The sequence below is a fragment of the Temnothorax longispinosus genome, chromosome 10, assembly GCF_030848805.1.
Source record: "Temnothorax longispinosus isolate EJ_2023e chromosome 10, Tlon_JGU_v1, whole genome shotgun sequence".
Classification (NCBI taxonomy): Eukaryota; Metazoa; Arthropoda; class Insecta; order Hymenoptera; family Formicidae; genus Temnothorax; species Temnothorax longispinosus.
In genome coordinates this window covers 17,971,549-17,992,139 of record NC_092367.1, presented here as the reverse complement: position 1 = coordinate 17,992,139, position 20,591 = coordinate 17,971,549, and the positions used below count along the sequence as shown (strand labels likewise).

The window sequence follows — 20,591 nt, the reverse complement described above, 5'->3', positions numbered from 1 at the left end:
CCTGTAACACGCTCGCGAGCCGCTTGGCAGCGCGTTGGCCGATAATGAAATTAGAGCCGTGGTAGGACATATCATTCGACCTCCGACCCTCTTCTCCCGGTCTTCTTGCAAAGTCCTTAAAAGTGAACAACGCGTCTTGCGTAGTGCGGCAACGACGCTCGGCCACGCACGTAGTAAACACGTGCGCGCGCGGATCAGATGAGACGGGACAGAACGAGATACTATGTATAAGTATCGTAAACTAAATATGTACTATCTACCGTAAGAGTGAAAAGCAAAGTAGTCTATCGATCGGCTCGACCGTTCTGGCCGCTCCTGATGTAAATTCCGAATTTCTCATCCCCGATCTTCTTCATCGGTCAAAGTCAGTGCATCTGGGCCTTGTGTCGCGACGCACAAAATTCGCACGGGTGTGAAAGATTAGAGAAGTGTCGGAATTATGGCTAAGTTCACCAAACGACAATGGCTCACCCTGATAGTAATCAGCATCGCCGATTTCGCAAATGCCATCTGCGTCTCGCTGCAAGCACCGTTCTATCCTCAAGAGGTAAGGATCACGAATTCTTCTAGTAGGAAATCGCGTACATGAAGCGTACAAGCGAAAATTGGTGCTAATCTTGCTACTTTCATTTCTACGCGTCCAAACATCGCCCGGAAAGGTCGCTCGATTTTCTCTCACGCAATTTCAAATGATAGCGATGTTTGAGTTACACACGTTCATAGACATAATATATGACGATAATGATCAACTTATGGTGCCACTAAACATAAATTTACTTTGCAAAATTAAAAGAAATTTCAGTTTAAATTGTCGTCAACGAATTTCAAACACAGTGATCGAAGTGTTTACAAAACCATAGTCTCAGTATTGTCTTACTGTCCTTGTATCGTATGCAGTGAGTCACCAGAAATAGAACACTTAAATACCTATATATTTATTTTGGGTTTAAAAATACCAGAAAGAGATTTTATATGAATAACAACGTTCCGATATTTATCTTTAACAGAGCATGTAACTGCAGAGTTTTGTTTAATATTAAATGTGGATACTCTTCGCATACTTTGAATCCTCAAGCATATGTAGTATTTTCAATCACTATCGCATTATTTTTTATTTTCCACGATTTTTTCTTCATCACGTTTCATTTATTGACCGATAATGTATAAAAATCCTAATGATAAAAATATGTAAATTATAACATAATATGAGATATATAAATATTATTTAAAATATATATTTTATTACATTTTAAATAGACTTATTAAAGTATTAGATTTAATAAAATAATTGATGAAAGTTGGAGTTAATGAAATATTACGACATTTTCTCATATAACATTTAAAGTGCCTTCGGAGGCGTCGAATAATCCGAATTCAGATCATTCCTTCGAGAGTGCAAAGGTTAATGTTTGTGGAAGAAATCTTCTCGATAAGGTCGAAGAGTCTGGCAGGTTCGATTAATTTCTTTCTTAATAGAATCTCTATCGCGAAAAGCGCACGCAAAAATAAATCAAACTATTAAGAAAATGTAAGATTGCAATACATCATATAATGTCTTTTTGCATAAGAAGAAGCGGAAGTTTAATAGAAAACAGTTTTTATCGGATTGCGTGCGTTAATACACGTCAGAATCTATTTGCTACTCTGCAGTTAAATAAAACGCACTACGTACTTATCTTGTTACAAACCGATAATTAAGCAGCGAGTTAGGAGACCTATCAACAAACACGCCTATATCGTAATTTGTTTCCACGTTGCATAATATAATATTGCCCAAACCTCTCGTTTAATTCTTTTGCCATTTTATTTCCAACTCTTTGTCTCTTTCTCTAATTTCTCTTTTAAATCTCTTAATAAGACGGAATGCATGACGGTAAGCATGCATTGCTATAAAATAAAAAGAAAGACGATATTATATTAAAGTTTGATTATAAATCGTAATAAGCAAGGAGATTAATAACTCTTTCTCGAAATCTAAATAAACGCATTTTCCAAAAAAGAGAACACGTCAAATGCGTGTTCACGGATGGAGCACGTGCCTAAGGATGTTGTCTGTCTATCGCGGGACAAACGGCGACATTCGATAATTCGGTTTGTAGTCTCGTCGCGTGGAGCAAAGCTCCAAAGTTTATCGGGATATTATCTCGACGAGCATTAATTGCAGTGCGACGCGATAATCGACGGAGCTGTTGCGTAGTTCAGTGTGCCGTCGAGTTGCCAATATTTCGAACGACTCGAAATATTGGCGAATTAACACACGTAACAACGCGTATGCGTATGTAAACGTACATTGACATGGACATTTCTTTTCCACAGGCCGAGAAAAAAGGAGCATCGCCATCGGAATATGGACTTGTTTTTGGAATTTTCGAGTTAGTAGTTTTTCTCGTCAGCCCATTATACGGACAACATGTGAGTGATGACATAATTAGCAATTAATACATAAAATGCATTTTCAAGGACATAACACGAACCTTATGCCACGAGTCAATTCGTTACATTAAATAGATAAAGTTAAGTAATAAAATTCCGTCCGTCTATAATCTGGAAGATTATTTTTTCGGTAAAGTCGTAAATCATTCTCATTCATCAACGTCCTAAGTATCTAATCTATGCGCTAAAATATCTGTCACGAATAATATGGCTATCGCTGCAGATAAAATATCGAAGAAATGAGTATTACGAAATAATAAGAAAAATGATGAAAATATACAGAGTACTGTAAATTTTGTAAGTTTATGGAATTCGGATCGCAAGTGAGCCTATGTAATAATTGAGTATTACGAAATAATAAGAAAAATGATGAAAATATATAGAGTGCTGTTTTTGTAAGTTCATGAAATTCGGATCGCAAGTGAACCTATATAATAATTATGGTTGCAACACGAAGCGTCGAAACTTGCCATTACTCAGACTCGCCGATTACCGTGTGCAAAATTCCTAAAGTAGTACTCGTGTTATAATTTTTCACAGCCACGTTTTTCTATAAAGAAAATAATCAAAAGTTTGCAATTACTTGCAACGAAAAAAATTGTACTTTAAAACATTTATACAAAATTTTTCCCATATTCAGTTTTTAATCAAGATATAAAAAAGATCCTAAAAAGTTATATAACTATTACTTGTAAAATTTTTAGAATTCAAAATTGTATTGTATGAAATATATATACAAGAATACTTCATTTTATATATAAAAATAAAAATTTATAAGACATCTTACTTCTCGTGCACTTTTAATGAAAGTCATTCTTTCCTCAACGGAAATATTGAAAGAAATTATCATTTATCGTAAATTTTAATTTAATTTATTGTCTTTCGCAGCTCAATCGAATCGGTCCAAAGTTACTATTCAATGGCGGTATCCTGACTACAGGAACTTGCGCCATATTCTTCGGTTTATTGGACAAAGTCGATGGTCATTACCCCTTCATAATCCTATCTTTCGTGATCAGGATTGTGGAGGCAATGGGAAATGCTGCATTTCTAACAGCTAGCTTTGCCATTATCGCCAAAGAATTTCCCAATAATGTTGCCACGACGTTCGCCAGTTTGGAAACTTTCTTCGGCTTGGGCCTTATCGTAGGTCCCACTGTTGGAGGCGCACTCTATCAGGTAATATGTTCTTATAAGTGGTATTCTCTTAATTCCTCTCTCTTATACATTTCGTATGCAGATATCTACGTTGTACATACATATTCGCAAAGCAACACGTTGACTGCACACGCGATAATTTTATCTATAGATCAGTAACGATAATACGCATTATTAATACATGATTGGTAAAATTAGATAGGCGGATATACCACACCATTCGCGGTCCTTGGCTCGGCGTTGTTCTTGGCAGCTGTCAGCACTGCATTTATTCTACCTGTGCATAACGCTAGCGATAATGAATCGCACAACACTGGAGGTGCTGTTCATTTAAACGGTCATTTAAACCATATAATCGTGATTTTACACGCGATGTGATATGATATGATTTACAGGACTAATGAAAGTTGTGAAAGTCCCCGGCGTGATGATCGCATGCATGTCGATAATCGCAACGAGCATGAGCATCGGATTTTTGCAAGCAACGCTAGAACCACATCTGAGGCAATTCAACTTAAGTCCAGTCGTGCTCGGATTAATGTTTGTCATTAACGGTGGCACTTACGCGATTACCGCGCCAGTATGGGGCTGGCTTTGCGACAGTTACTGGCATCCAAAGGTAATCTTGTACAATACATCAGATACAGAAAAAAAAAGATTATCACGATTCTACATAAAATTCCAACTTTCAATTGAATTACCCCCTTAAATTATATCACAAGTAATTCCGCCCCCGAGGCGGATTGTATCAGATTTAAGACATATCATGCACGTAAATATATATCAGCGCAAAAAAAACATGATGCTCTTCAGGTAGCAACCATTGCCGGCTGCTTTCTCGTAATGATCGGTTTCTCGCTGGTCGGTCCAGCGCCGTTCATTCCGTCGCCCACCGTAATCTGGATGCCTATCACCGGCCTTGTGATTCACGGCTTAGGCATGGCTGCTCAACTGGTTGCAAGCTTCACGGATGCCTTGCGGACATCTATGTAAGTCGCGCAAGAATAATTCTGAACATATAAACATCTCTGTTATTTGCGCACAATTCGCAAGTCGATTACGGTTTATGTTACGTAATTGACGAATTTCTAACATTGTACAAATCGACAATGCTTTTGACAATGTCGCCTGTCCATGTCCAGATCGTATGGATTTCCGAATAGTCTGGATACCTACGGCCTCATCAGTGGTTTGTGGACAAGTACCTTCGCCCTCGGAGCTTTTATCGGTCCCAGCATCGCTGGGATTCTGCTGGACCACATCGGTTTTAGAAATAGCTCCATGTTTATCGTGTTACTTCACATGTTAGTGGTACGTCTGATTCGTTTTCACGTATCAATCTGTATCTTTCGATTAATAAAATTAACTTTAGTTTAAATCTGAGCTATCTAAAAAGAAACATCATAGCCTAATGCAATACTTTTCCTTCTAAAAATAGAATCAAGTTAAAACTAAATTCTCTTCAAAAAATCGAACTTTTGGATTTCAAAAATCAATCAACAGTTCAATTATCTGTAAACTGCGCGAACATCTCGAATTCGAATTTCTTAAACAATATAATTATTCGACATTGTCTGAGTCGTAAATAAAGCTTGCGATTTTTTCGCAGGGCGTGATAGCCGCGGTGTTCCTGAGCAGTTGCGGTCGTGCACCCAAGCCGTACACCGACGTCGGCGCGGCCGAAGATATCAGGGCACCGCTGATGGAGAGCGGCCGATTAAGCGGCAGTCTGCATCAGAACGGACGGGGCGAGGGTGTGCCGATCGACAGGCCCGGTGCCGGCGGCATGAATTCGCTGATCGTGTGTAACAGTTATTCGAACAGAGCCGGTGCGTGGTCCAGGGCGTCGTACAGCGGCCGGTACTCCCACAGCTATGGCTCTATAGAAAACAAACGTTATCTGGAGCTCACGACATGATAACGAACGTGCAGCATCGTGTCAAAAACAGCAACAAAAGTAGAATACAGGATTCTACCGCTCTACTTTCCATCGTTCACTCTCTGTCTCCCATCATCGAGAAAATTCAGTTTCCGTGATATTTCCTATGTGAGCGAAAACACAGGAAACGATTTCTTATTCTAAAAGAATATCTGCCAGAAGTTAATGTCTCACTATTCACTTTACCGGTGAGCTAACGAATTTAAACTTAGAAATGATAATGCCTCTCTATGATGGAATATATCATAAATATTTTTATAAAACCCATTTGAGCTTACAATAATATCGTGATGAGAGTGATACAAAAGAAAATTGACAATAAAAAAAAAAATAACTTTTAAAAGCACGTCTATTAAAATTAAGAGCATGCTGTGCTATTAGCACAGTATAATTAGAGTTAATTTGATCTAGAGCATCGAAAGCAACGCAAATTTTACACAACACATACATGTGTATAACTTTTGATGCCGTGTAATGTGTTACAACTATGCTGAGTTATGGCGAATTATTATCATAGCGAGTAGGATTATTATGATAATTATTATAATGATAATAATAAAAGGTTTTCTCGCGAATCAATGGTTTAACTCTAATATAAATAGGCGAGTTTCATTCTTCCGCTATCTTAACTTTTTAATCGTAAACTAAGTTTTACAATACGAGAAGATTATAAAAGTAATTAGATTGATAGACGAATGTAATATGTAATTAAATGCAAATGTAATTTTAGAGTGATATACGTAAATCGTGATTTTTCAGTACACTCGATCGATCTCTTCTAAGATTTTGAAGATTACATATGCAAAAAGTTACAGCAATTAAGGGTTGAAACAACCAACCTCGAAGAAACGCAGGGAGTTGAACGAGACATACTCAGATGCATAAAACGCTTCAAGCAGTATTCACGAGAGAATGCATTATCACCGATCGCTTTATCACGGTTTACTTAACGCACTCACACTACAACGTATTCATTCTGTTAAGCTCTCGATTCGACTTCGATTCTATTACTATTGCAATAATAATGTTTTGCGCACGCACACTCGAGAAGAAATCGAGTTCCATTATTCACGAAGTCTGCACGTTGCAAGTAGCACATATAACACTATCGTATTCTAGCGATACACTTGTTAGATTTTATTCTTCGTTCCCGACACACATACATTTTATCAATACGGCTTATAGTGATCGTTGAATGGCGTTAGCTTCTTAAAGCAGAAATACTGCCCGTATGACCCGCATCACGATCACGTAATAGCTAATAAAGATTCTTCATTTTATATGATACTATATTAATGTTAACAGCGAAGAGTATGGTGTAACCATCTTGCTATAAAACTAACTGTTCTAAAATGTAGTAAAATGGCATCCATATCGAATACCTTGTCGTACTTTACAGCATCGGAAAACGTGGCCGATCAATTGATGGAGCTTGAATCTAGAATTATGCAATTATACCGTTGCACAAACCTGTACTTGCAACGGCATAATCGCATAATTCTAGGTTCGAGCGCCAACGGAAAAGGTAACGGACGTTGTGGGTGTTAATGGTGTCGTCGATATCACGTGCAAATGACTTTCGTAACAAGCTCGTTGTGCGATTATTGCCAATCATTATTGCAACTGTTCACACGAAAGAGAATCGAGGGAACCAAGTAACGAAATTGTATATATACCGTTTTAATTAATATTGCTATTTTACCACTAAATAATTGTCACTCATGCATTATACATATGTCTCTGTGTATGTGAGGGTTTTTTTTTAACAATATATCGTATGATTCATTGTAAGATAATTTTATATATAAAAATAAATAAAAATAAAAGAAAATAAAGGGTAAATACACGTTAATTAGCAATTGTAACGTTATGAGTCTGTAATAAAAATGTTTTTATTTAAAATATAATTCCCAATTAATTTCCTCAATTCTATGAACGTTATTTATGTCATCTAACGAGGACAGAATAATGAAGTTACCTGACAGATGACAGAAAGCAAGAGAACACATATCTTGTTTTCAAAAAATTTTGATTTTTACAACATAAAGCTTTGAATTTCTTTAAAAGAGAGAGAAAACTTTCTATTCGGTATTAACGTAGTATAAAATATTACGTATATAATAATATTTCTCATCTTAATAATCGCGTATAATATTTCTCTCTTTCCCGTGGCGATCTATTCACGTCGTAAGTATTAGAAGCTAATGCATTCCGTACAGAGATGCGCATCCTTTCCTCTCTTCTTCGTGAAATTCACTTTCATACGTCTCTCATTGCCTTTAACAACCGTGCCGGGTTTCCGTACGCCGTCGTACCTGACGAACGTATAGTTCTTTCCTGCGCTCGATTTGAATTCCAAGCTGTTCACGCATACGTGACACGCCCACGCACGTGTACGAATTCTTTAACAATGTATGCGTGACTGTCTCTTTTCTCGCTCCTGTCGGTGGATGTATAACAATGCGAAAAAAAGGCACGTTCCGTGAACTCCGCACGTGCGAATGTGTGCGTCGATGATTCATAACTCAAATATTAAATAGCAGATAGTGTCGCGGTTCCGAGAAAGGACACATTATTAACGTATTCGATCATCATTTTAAGATATTTAGAAACTTAGATGACCTTCTTCTATAACTGGCTCTAAAGTCGAAGTTCCACGTCTATCATGAAGTATGACACATTTGCATTTTACCTGACAAGAAATAAATTGCGATTTTAAAAGAACCGCACGTAAATATTAAAAATCGCATTCGTTTTTTAATTAATTGCACGCAATTTTTAAAAGTTGCACGCGATTTTAGATTAAATGCACGCGATTTTTGAAAATCGTATGCATAACAAATACGTGCAGAATTTTTGTCAAATTTTTAATTTTATTTGTCGAACCTTCATGTTCGAAGTTTCTTGCGAGAAATTCAAGTACCCTCCAAGCGAGAATTCAAGCATCCTTCTAACTAGTTTTGCTGCATCTGCGCGAGAATGTAATACGTAGAGCTAACTACTGTTTCCGTAACTATTTCGTATTCCACAGATCGCCGTGCTCACTCGTGTGCATCGATCTGTCGGTAAATGATTCTGCTATTTCTACAACGTGCTAGCAAAACTCTATTCGGTACTTCACGCTGTGCTAACGACTGCCTATCGCGCTATGTGATTGTTGTATGCAAGATCGACGATAGGCATATCAAAATTACTTTGTTTTTTTAACGTTCTGCGTGAAACACGTCAAATGTATATACGTCAAGTAAATTAAAGTAAAATAAATTACAAAAAAATATACAATTTTTTTTAAATATAAGAGAGTCACTGATGTTTACGTCGATCGAATATTAACATTATTCGTATAAAAAATTATGCTTTCATCTTTGTGAAACCGAGCAGTCTTGTAAAGTAAAGAAAAGATGGAAAAGGCGCTTTGTGACGTACGAGCGGAAGGAAGCAGTAAAAGAGAATAGAGAGAGAGAGAGAGAGAGAGAGAGAGAGAGAGAGAGAAAGAAAGAGAGACTCGAAGAATTTGAGAGTCTTCGTCATACCCTCTTCAAACACAGCCGGGCGCGAAAGTGAAGTGTAGGAACGAAAGGAAGACGAGGGAATTATTAACGCATACGGCGTGTTGCTCACCGGTGTGCATCCAAGTGTCCGCCGAAGCACTAGCTTTCCTTCCTCCGACACCCCTCAACGTTCCCTTTCCCCCCAACGATTCCCAACGACGAGACATAAGGCGTTACGTCGCGAATTCCTAGGGATCTTGTCCCGGCTGGTTGAATGCAAGAAATTCAACCGGAAGGAACAGCACACGGTCGAGGGCAACGCACATGCAATTAACGCAGTTATATAATAATCGCTCCCCTTTGACGTAATCGGGGGAAGTGTGTCCGGAATTCAGTCATTCTTAAATTAATACTGCGTCTGCATACACCGTAGAATTTGATCTTTTTACAAGTCCTCTTAAAACTCCTTTAAAATCAGTTTTTTGTCTATCGACTTACAAAGCAAAAGTATCTATTTAGATATTTAATTAGTTCCAAAAAGGACATTTTCCTTTCAGAGCAAAAAAAGAAGATAAACAGATCGTAAATAGGTATCGGTATCGGCTGTCATGTAGATAGATAGGCAGGTCCGCAGGTACCAAAATACACCTTGCTTCTCTCGTTCCTCGACCTACCATCAGGTGCACCCATCAGGCGAGGTGCTGCCACCTGAACAGGTACACCCAACACCCACAGATAAAGGCAAACATAATACTCACGCACACGTGCACGTGCAGTCGTGCACGGCAAGCAGCCCGCGAAAAGGAGCAGGTCCGCGGAAAGGGGGTTGCCGGTCGTTCCTCCCACCTTTCGCCCTGTCAACCGGTAGAGGGGCCCTGATGCGCAAGCGCAAAGACCCGTGGGTCCTTTGCACCGAGACCGAGGGGCCCGACTCCGGAGACTCAAAGTCCGTTTCTGTCGTAGGGGAAGTTGCCGAGGAAACGTGCAGTTCGTCCGCGTTTCTCACAGCGGCTCGTGAATTTCCGCCCTCCGCGAGTACTTGTTCCGATCCTCTTTTTCATTTGTATCTCTCCGTCTTCCGTTTTTCCTTTTTTCTTTTTTTCTCCCGCGGTTCGTACGCGAGTGAAACGTGCGCGCGGGATTTTGGGATTTCGGTACGTTACCAGTGACGAAAGAGAGAAAGAGAAAGAAATTATTCGTGTTTACCGGTGTGCACTGTGCCATGGGGATCTAGGAACGCCGGTCAGGGTGAGTTGCTAATTGCATAAAGGAATTTTTCTCTCTTGATTCTGAAAATAATACAAGTGCTACGGAACACTTTGTGTAAAACTATAATTATTATGTAACAAATATTCCTCAAAATATTTTAATTAAAGAAAAAAACTAAATCTTTCATTTTTTTTTACAACTTGTAAATGGAAAGAAAGACTTTTGTTGTCCTTTTTAGAGTTGAGATGACAATGTTTAAAATTTGCGATGATAATGCAAGCAAGCTTGAACAGGTATAAAAATGACGAGAACATTAAAAGTGTGTGATTTGAGTATCGATGAAAATGTTACGTGCTTTGCATGATTATATGAATTACCGTTCCACTTTTTAAAAATGCGAGATAAAGAATAAATTTATATATACATTACGTAACAAATCCATTCGAGGTATTACAAACCTGCCTAGTTACAGCATCTTTACGACATTATTAAATTGTTTTAAACATATGTCCGTCGGTGCCATTCACTTTTTACGAGATGTAATAAAACGGGAGATATCGAAAGTCCAATAATATTAAAATTATCAAGAGCAATTGATTTACATGACGATTAGAATCTTGATTCACGGAATCTCAATTTACAGAATCTTACATTGTACTTATCTGAACGATTGTAAGAATTTCTATATATAAATATATTTTTAACCGAAGGCGACATTACGCCCATGTGATTATCGCCTGCAGCTAATCGCAAGAACATGATAATACACGTAATTGCGATCCTCGGCGCAGGACGTGTGCAGGAGTCTCCGCAACATTTACGTTAATATTTCCGCGGCACGAAAGTGCAACGCGATCCCCGGCTCGCTGCGGAGGTAGATAGCCAAGCGGAGCACTGACCGATGATTTGAATGCGCGGTGCAGTCGCCAGGCGCTACGATTCATAAACGCTCCGTATCTGCTCTCCGTACCTAGTGGCAGAAATACGATACACGCACGATATCACAAACATCGTCGCAATTTGTTCTCTCAAACGGTCAGTTAATGCTACACGTACTGCCGGTCGCAATATAAATAATCTTTCTGTGATTTTACTGTTCTTAACGTCATCCGGATGAAATTGTCGTCTCCTTCCCGGAAAGAAGAATACTCGTTCCGTTCAAAATCATATTGCTCACAAGAATTAATAGATCCTCACATTTTTCTTTCAAGTTCTCGAAAATAGGTCACGATTGTGTACACAGCTGGTACGTTTTTTTAAGTTAGCCTTATTTTAAAGTGATCAAAGATATGTAATTATGTTTAAAGGTTTAACGTATACATTTTACCGCTCACCATATGGCGCGACATTCCGTTGTATGTACGAAATACCTGACGAAAATTATCGATTAATAGCTGCAGGTATCAATTACGCGCGATGTACCGGTCGCCGATTTATCGTTATAAAGCACCTTCAATTTTACTCCGAAAGAAGACTCTCAGCTATTCCGCGCGTAGGTTACGCTATTCGCTGGGGTATTTGAAATTGTGATTCCAGGCGTGTCCGAGAAGGGAACGTTAGGGCGAGCAGACGAATGAACGAACGGACGGACGGACGGATGGACGTACGTATGTGCGTGTACATCGTCGGAGATCAAATCACGTTAGCCTAATGCCGAGAACGAACACGTTCGTACGTGGGTGGTTGTATCCATGCTGGAATCTCGATTACGCTTCAACATCCTGCGGTTCTTCGTACCGCAAAAGGATTCCCGTAGGAATCCAATCTCACGCAGCGTCTCGTTAATGGGAGAAGGGAATACAGACCTGTTAGCCGGAGAAGTAATAGAGAGTAATGGCTAATTTAACTAATTTACGAGTTAAGACAATTGTAGGTCACGATCGCGTAACATGTAAACGGCAGAACAAAAGAATTGGAGTTTTTTAAACGTAACTATTGTTAATAGTTTAATAAAATTTTAAAAATAACAGAGAAAGACAGATATAAATATTTAAAACGTATATTTCTTTGCCTTGCTTTTAATATTGTTTAAAACATGTTTAAGGTATTAACACGATTTTGAAATGTGATATTTAAAAATTATGTCTTTAAGAATCCTAATCAGCGGTGATATTTTATTTTCATCACGATGTGATGTCACCGAGGGTAATCTAGCGCCGCGAGTTCGTGATCTCTCTCCCTCCTTTCTTCTCCTCTTTCCTCGTCTTCGATCCGCGTAAACAGGACGCAGAAAACAAGCGTCATGCTCAACGGACTGAACGAAGATTGTGCGAAACTACGGGCGCGCGATTAATCTCCATTTCGCGCAATTTTCTATATCGCGGCCCATTATCCTCCTCCTCCCGCCGGGGATGTCGGCGTACAAAGTGTGCGCGAAACCCGAATTAATCGCTCGATAACGACATGCGACGAAGTAAAATGCGAGGCCCGGCGTCGTATCGGGAGATGGACCGCCGCAGCTCGTTACACGAGTCTCCGCCGCGCCGGCGAGCCAATCGCTTTCCGCATGTGTTTTGCATATGGACTCTGCCTGGTTGCGGGCCCCTCGTGTCGGGCCCACTCGAGAGAGATTCGGGGACCTCTCGAACGTCTCTGTATTGTGTGCATGCGTGTGGAACGTGTTTATTATGCCGTTGTGTGTGTACGTGTGTGTGCTCGCGTTGTGTATGCGCGATGCGAGAGGGTGTGCACCCAGCACCGTCACGAAATGTAGTCGAACCGGCTGCAAACGCGCGCGCACACACTACAATGCATCCCAGGAGCCGTGTCCCGGAACTCCGTGGATGCTGGCCGCCGGGCCTCCGACGAGCGCACTGACGAATTTCTTTCTCCTGAAACGCGTTACGGTTGCAGAGCTCGCGCGCCGCGGTAAAAGTTTTACACCTCGGTTCATACGGACCGCGGGCTTTCCTTGCGGTTGAAAGCAGTGAATGTTTCCCGTTACGATATCGCGATATTGAATGCAATAATGCATATACTTGTTTACGCGAGACCGAACCGCCGAGCGCCGGCTTCGACTCTCCCGAGGAAACAAGATCTCGCGCGGTAATTAAATGTTTCCTAGCAAGGTCGTGCTAGATATCGAATTTAATTAGTATCAGAATTTTGTAAACGCCAATAGAAATATATATATAGCGTTAAAAATTAAACGCTCAACGGAATTTTGCAAGATTGCTCATATGGCGTACAATAATAAATTTCGAGACCCTTGTCGTTCCTGAGATACTTAAGGGGGGCATAATGGCACCGCCGCATTCGACCTATGCATTTGTCTTAACCGTCGCGTCGTTGCATGTTCCGTGCATTTCTGCAACGTCGCTCCAGGCACCAGAGAGGCAGAGAGGAGCAAGACCGTTCGTTCGTCCGAAAAAGAACACCTCGGCTCGGCGAAGAAAGGCTCGTAAAAGCGGCGTGCAGTCATTGCACCGCACGTAGGATCCGCGGGCCGCGCTCGCAGAACGGCGAACAATGAACACTGACGTCACGAGACTGCACCTGTAGCTGCACGTGCATGTGCGCGAGGACCGTCCCGTGAATTGCGAATGTCTCGCGGACTCCGTTCCGCGGCTTCTGAACCGCGGCGAGCAAGTGTTTGATACACGGCGTATGGCGCCAGCGCAGCTTCGTTTCCGTCTAATTACATACCATTATTTTGCATATTGCTTGAAAACGTCCAACCGGCGAAGAAATCGGAAGAGTATATTCAATAGCGCGACGTAGATTTTACCTGATCAATTTATCATTGCTAATACATTGCCTGTTAAAAGACTACGTTTATTATTAGCTTGATGCAGAAGATTTGCCGGTTCTTCAGACTTTGTATCAGATAAAGTTAGAAAATCGAAGTTTTTTTTTAGAAAAAAGGAATTAAAAATTTTTTTTGTAAATAAAAAAGAATATATTGAAGTTCGCGACGGCAATTTTATTCGATTCCGTTGAAATTTTGTTTAGCTTTGTTTTATAACGGATCTTTTGCACTAATTCAATAGTATTATTCAATAGTATTATAATGGATTAATATATAATCAATTCAATTTTACAAGTTAAAAATAGAAATATTTTACTTACGTTTACCGGGAATCATCGATTATTGCAAAAGATCTCGGAAATTGGACGCGGAACGCAATATCTCTCACGACACGTCGTGAAATATCACGTCGAATGCATCATCGCGCGAAGATCTTAGGCGGGATATATTGCGAAGCCGTAAATTTCGACAAATTATCGCCGGATTGCGACCGTCGGCAAAACACAATCCTCGTTCCCGAGTAATTCTCTCACGTTGCCGCGCAAAAATGCCGCCGCGGGATGGGACAACGCGAATTTTTTTCGGTCGCGATCGCTCTCCGGCTGGACTTTCACCATTTAAAATTCGTCTGCCTTCACCTGACCGAGTCATCGTTCGTCCGGCTCGCAAGACCGGATCGGATCGGGAGAAGGAGGCCTCGCTAAATGTCTTATTACTTTTGAATTAACATATCGGTACCGAGATAACTGGACTTTTTCTTACCGCGGCTCTCTGTCAGCACGTTGCGGAACGATGTTAGGATATATGGGTCACCCTTCATTGGCGCTTCGACCGATCGTACCCGCGCCTCGGTACGACCGGGTGAAATTAATTTAATCAGTTGCCACAGACATGCGTGCTCGCGTATGAACATACGTATGTATTTTTTGGCGAAGTGGTGACTTATCTACGCTTTCGCGAACCGAGATAGTCGACCGAGCAGCTGTGCACCGTCGATTTCTAATATTCGAACGGCCGAGATGAACGACAATTGCAAATCAATGGAAATCGGACAAAATTAAAACGCCGATTACCCGTCGATTGCTTGTCTTCCTTTTCTGTCTCGAGTTACCCGTTTGAATGGCACGCAGTGAAAATCGACGATTCTTTCACCAGAAGAGTCTCGCGTGCACGCGATTGCACTAGTCTCTCTCACTGGCGAGAATGTGGGCGATCGCCGATCGAATCGACGATCGATCTTCGTGACGGGGAGTTTCTGCGTGGCGGAGAAAAAAACTCGCGCCGCATCGAACAGTTATAAAAGTCAATCGCGATCGAGTATATATATACATCGAGGCGCGCGACTTCTTGATCGCCTTCCCGCTCGCTTCCTTCGTCGGGCAGCTTTCATTTGAGTTTCTATCACGTTAGACTTTCAACGGGGGTCTACGACTCCTCGATAGACGTCCTCACGTATATACCGGTTAGTATAGTAATGGATAGTTTGTCACGAGCGCCATTCGCACGGATAATTCTAATCGCGCCGACGATTTTATTCGTGCGCCGCTTCGCTGACTTTGCTTTTGTCCGTTCCAGTGTTTTGACAAAATAAAGGCAGTGCGGCTGTAAATGGCAAGAAGAGAACGTCCCCATAAAAAAAAAGTCGTCGCTAACGTTAAATTTATGAAACGTGAAATTTTAGTTGAAAACCGTGGTAAACTGAGCGGGGAAAACGTCGACATACATATATCTCATTAAAAGAATTTTCTTGTAAGCAAAAATAAGGATTCATGTTTATATATGAACAAATACAACAGCAATTTTATTATATTTTTATCAAATCGTTGTTATTCTACATTTTAATGAACCGATTTATATAAGAGTAAAAGAGCGAAAATAAATCACTAATTGTAACACAAAATAAAGTTTGTGAATTTACTTCTTTCATTTCCTTATTATTAAACATAAGTTCCAATAAATCGTTGTCGAGATTATGCACTTAAAATCGCGGAGCTTTTAAAAGGCGCCTTCAACGTGCAATCTAACACCGAGGAAAAGCGAGTATTTAGGTCTGAAGAGTCAATGCCGAGTTAATCAATAGAAAGTTGCAGGTAGCGCTATCGACTTCGCCCATCAGCTGTTTCGGCTCAAATTGCAAAAGCCACTTGCGCCAGTAGCTCGAAACGTAACTTCGGCTGGCTTATCGCGTTATACAGCCGGCGTTACAACGGCCGTCGTTCTCCGTTCACCGTTCTCAAAATGGCGCCGGGGACAGTTAGAGACCTGTTACGTCAGGTCGCCGATTACGGTCGCGCCGAACCGGCGGAATGTATTCGAGGATCTAATCTCATCCCCCTTGTCCTCTCGCGCGCGACCCTGTTCCCACCCGGGGAGATATGCAACGTGCATGCAGCTGAACACGTTCGCGTGATGGCCGTAACTGGGTTAGGCAATTCGCGAAAGACACGAGGTGCGCGTCCTTGAAAGAGAAGTACCGTTTCGAATAAATGCGCAAAATTGGACCCTCGATATCGCGCGGACGATCATTTTCCTCTCTTTCTTTCTACGCGAGAAAATGTTCACAAAAAAAAGAGAGAAATAAAAGAACCTCCCGCTTGATATTATTAAGCCACCATTAAGCATAACGAATGGTTACTTTATCAGAGACTCGTGAGGTTGAAAAGCGTATCTCGCGCAATTGGAAAGCACGTCGGACGTATCTCTAACGCACAATTCACTTAAGAAATTATTTAAATTAATACAGACAGACGTGGTAATCGGCGGACATTAGAAAACGAACGACGCGTTTCATGAGTCAAACGACCGCGTGAACGGTAGCGAATGAGAGGGAAAAAAAATACTATACTGACATCGGCCGATTACACGGTTCGCAATCATTTTGATCGATCCCGATGCGCTGGTCGCTACGTTTCCTGTTATTTCCCTCCTGCGCCGCTGTACTGTCGCGTCTGAGGAATGCGATTCGCTCGATCGGCCGTTCAATAAATAATTGGGTTAACGGTTTCACGGCGGAATCGTCGTCGCCGGCAGTCGAGGGAAACGGCCTTGATGATGTTGCACAGAACGTCCTAAGGACGATTCACCCAGCTTTCTCCGAACGCACCTCTAACCGACTGACCGATCGCTCGATCATTCGATCGTTCATTAGTAACCGCACAATTTTCTGCTGTCATATCTCTCTTTCTTCGCGTAAACTCCCTCCCCCCCACACACACACACACATCGACTAGCGAATTAATTAAGATGTCATCGATCGCGAATTAACGTCAGCGCATCGTCAACTGAAATAATTGCTCCTTGGAAGTATGGTGAGACTTGTGCATCATCTATTGTGTCAAGAATAAATGTACTTTGCATAATGGCTATTTCGAGATTGCAAGTTTGTATATTGGGAAGAATGCAATGGAAGTAATCCTAAATGAATTCAACGAGACTTGTTAAAAGAACTTAAAAATTACCTTTAATTTCTTTACACGAAGTTATATTATTATGGCATATCCATGATATGCTTCAAGCACACAATTATATTATAGAAATTGCAAAATATACTATTTATTATACTTTAGATATGTAATTATACTATACAATATTTATATGTAAATATAAAATACAATTATATTATTATATTGTTAATTAATGCATTATAAAAGATTATTCCGAATTCCGACATATCTTGATCAGAATTTATGGATCGTTTCTTCGACGAAATTCGCGTAATCTTTAAAATATTCAAGAGAACTACGCAATCATGTGACTTTGTGTCTCCTGCCAGATAAATATTTCTAACTGGATATTTAAATTCCTGTTTTTCGTCTGGTGGATCGTCCAACCGACTGGTCGACCACATTAATTAGGCTAACCTTTCCGCGATGAAGGCATCGCCGTGTGGTTGTGCGAATGAAGTCGTCCTTGACGCTGCCTCGTCGAGATTCCTTTAAGGCCGAGTTGAGCTTTCCCTGGATAGGTATAAGTCTATAAGTCATTCCTCTGACAGCCCTGCGAAGAAATAACCGCGCGCGACTCTTTCTATCTGGGAAGTCTTCGAATCAACATTTTGCTTTTTTGCTTTGTTATTTCCTTGACTGTTTTTTTAACCGTCGTATATGAATACTCGCCACAAAATCACATACATTAATATCCACGCTGTAATATTATTTTATCAGACAGTTGAAAAAGTAGAACTTTAATGGTTTTTATTACATCTGTAGCGCATCTATATATATTTTTACGATAAATTCGATACGCGAAATATATATGTAGGCACTTAAAACTCCAAAAACTCGTTCGCCAAATCGTCGAAAAAATTTTCTTCATTGATAAGTAGAGAGGAATATATTTTTTCAATATTGCATCATAATTAATAACGATTATTTATTTATTTAAAGATATGAAAAAAGTAATTTTGCATTAGGTATATATAGAAAAAGTTGAAATTTTGTGTTAAAATTGATAGAATAAAACTATTTTAGTTTTAAGTCAGACTATATATATAATTTAACACATATTTTACAAATTGATATCTTTAAACTTGTTTCAGTTGCAATAAAATGTTGCAAACGTAATAAAATTTATGTTACAATAAAATTTGAGAGACTTAATTTGTGCATCTATAAGTATCTGCGTGCAGTAAACACATAAACATATAAATCCATATCAAAGTTTCACTCTTTCGTGTCGGTTGATTGGCTCGATTAGTCGTCGTAGCATCGAACGCGATATTTTTCACGAAAATTTATATACACGAATTCACGTTCAAGTAGCAAGGATATTATTTTTTGATTTTATTCGAATCCGGTTTGCAAACTGCTTCTACAGGAACGGACTGTATTTAATTAAACGTCAAGAGTTTATTAATATCATAACTAATGCGTGCTTGCGCGCACACATCGTCGTTGGAAGATTCTTGTGGGAAATGGTAATCGAGTTCATAAATACGAGATTTACGAATGTTCTAATATAAAATGATAAAACTCTGAAAAAATGGAGAAAAATAAATTATAAGCGTGTCTTAAATACTGGTTCATATAATAATTTAATTAGAAGAAGAAGAAGAAGAAATTTATTCCCAACATTATTGTATCCTATTCATTTTTAAATAAAATATTATTATTTTCTTTAATAATCGACATAATGTAAAGTCGCAGTTATTTAAAATCACAGTTTTCTGATTTTCGAGAAAACCTTATTTATTTTAAAAAATTATACTTTATTTAAAATACTAGTAACCATTTATTGTTAAAAATAATATAAAGTCATTAATGATCTCTTAAATTGCTGTATGTCAATTACAAGTTAAAATGTACCTATTTCGTTTGCGTTTTATTCTAAGGCCACGCAGTGGTAACGTTTGCGGTTACGACGAGACCACAGTATAACAGAGTATCATGAGTTTCTTTGGTGTAATATCAAAGGACGATTAAATTCGTAGTGCAAATTGCTTCACGTGTCATTTGAATCAATCTTTTTTAATTCAAGTTTCATTTTAGCCTATCTACATAGTTTTTATTGTATTAAATCACTCGCAAAGTTGAAAGGAAAGGTTTCAGCTTCAGACAAGAATCCCTAAAGAAATGACTAAAAGACAATACCGTGCTGTGCTACACGCATTGTCTTCGTGCGTTACGTCATATAACGGTAATTACCCGCATATATGCCCATTGAGTCGATTTTGTACCGTTTGTTGACGGAAACTGCACTGTTTCCCGACACACCTACTTATTTAAATCCTGTAATCTGTAATCGAGCAGCGTCCTCCGTGACGTATCGCGTCCTTCGCAAGCATTTTCCTATAACACATGCATATATATTTTTTGTCTATGAAAAATAAAGACTCTCGAATATAAAAAAAATATATATTCTACACGTTGTCTGGAAAACTGAAAAAATGCAGTTCAGTGTCGATATTTGTAGTAAAACTGCGGCCTCTGCTAAATAGTTCTCTAATTTATACGAAAGTTAGGATTTCGCTGCCAAGTTTATATCGAAGAACCTGCAGTCGTTGCGGTTCGATTACTGCTGCGGAGGCGGAATACCGCTGGATCGCGGAAACAGGAACGTGAATACGGCACGCCGATCGCCCGGTATGGTCAGAATCGGTTCGGCGGCTGGCGATTTCTAAGTAGCGATCCCCGAGATCGCATATGTGCACAATGAACATACGGGTACGGTCAGATATGCTGGCGACACTTTCACTCGCTGCCAATGTCCGATCCAATGGTTCTAGTAACACTATACCGGAGCCCGAGCCAATGCAGCTGGCGTTACAGTTCCGTTCCACTGGCCAGGCAATCCGGTCTCCCGATCAGTGTTGGGCACAATTAAATCGTATTAAAACAATTGAAAATTGAAATTTTAACTGTTAATCGCAATTGACAATTAAATTAGTTAGTTGTGAATATGTATTTGTTTTACATGATTACAATTAATCAATTGTTAATTGTCATTACAATTAAAACTAATTATTTAATTATTTATTAATTGTAATTGTCAGTACAATTAACAATTGATTTTTATCGTGATGACGATTTAATGTGTTACTTATTTCAAAGACTAGATATTCTTACTGATTGTTCGCATGTCCTTGCAAGAATATATTTTTTGTAGAATTAGATGG

General features: G+C 39.6%; 2 protein-coding genes across 2 annotated transcripts in view; both read left to right on the top strand.

Moving 5' to 3' along the window:
• The first annotated feature begins 124 nt into the window (after positions 1–124).
• On the top strand, positions 125–6,105 carry LOC139820098 (MFS-type transporter SLC18B1). The gene is made up of 8 exons (XM_071790076.1): positions 125–547; positions 2,317–2,412; positions 3,322–3,612; positions 3,790–3,910; positions 3,987–4,210; positions 4,405–4,580; positions 4,734–4,902; positions 5,201–6,105. The coding sequence occupies exons 1-8, from the start codon at positions 440–442 to the stop codon at positions 5,507–5,509; spliced, it is 1,494 nt and encodes a 497-aa protein (XP_071646177.1). The 5' UTR covers positions 125–439; the 3' UTR covers positions 5,510–6,105.
• A 3,869-nt stretch (positions 6,106–9,974) lies between these two features.
• Positions 9,975–20,591, top strand: part of LOC139821083 (uncharacterized) — a 39,075-nt gene continuing 28,458 nt past the window's right edge. The window contains exon 1 of the mRNA XM_071791831.1: positions 9,975–10,269. The gene's annotated coding sequence lies outside the window, so the exon portion shown is untranslated. The remainder of the gene's footprint in view (positions 10,270–20,591) is intronic.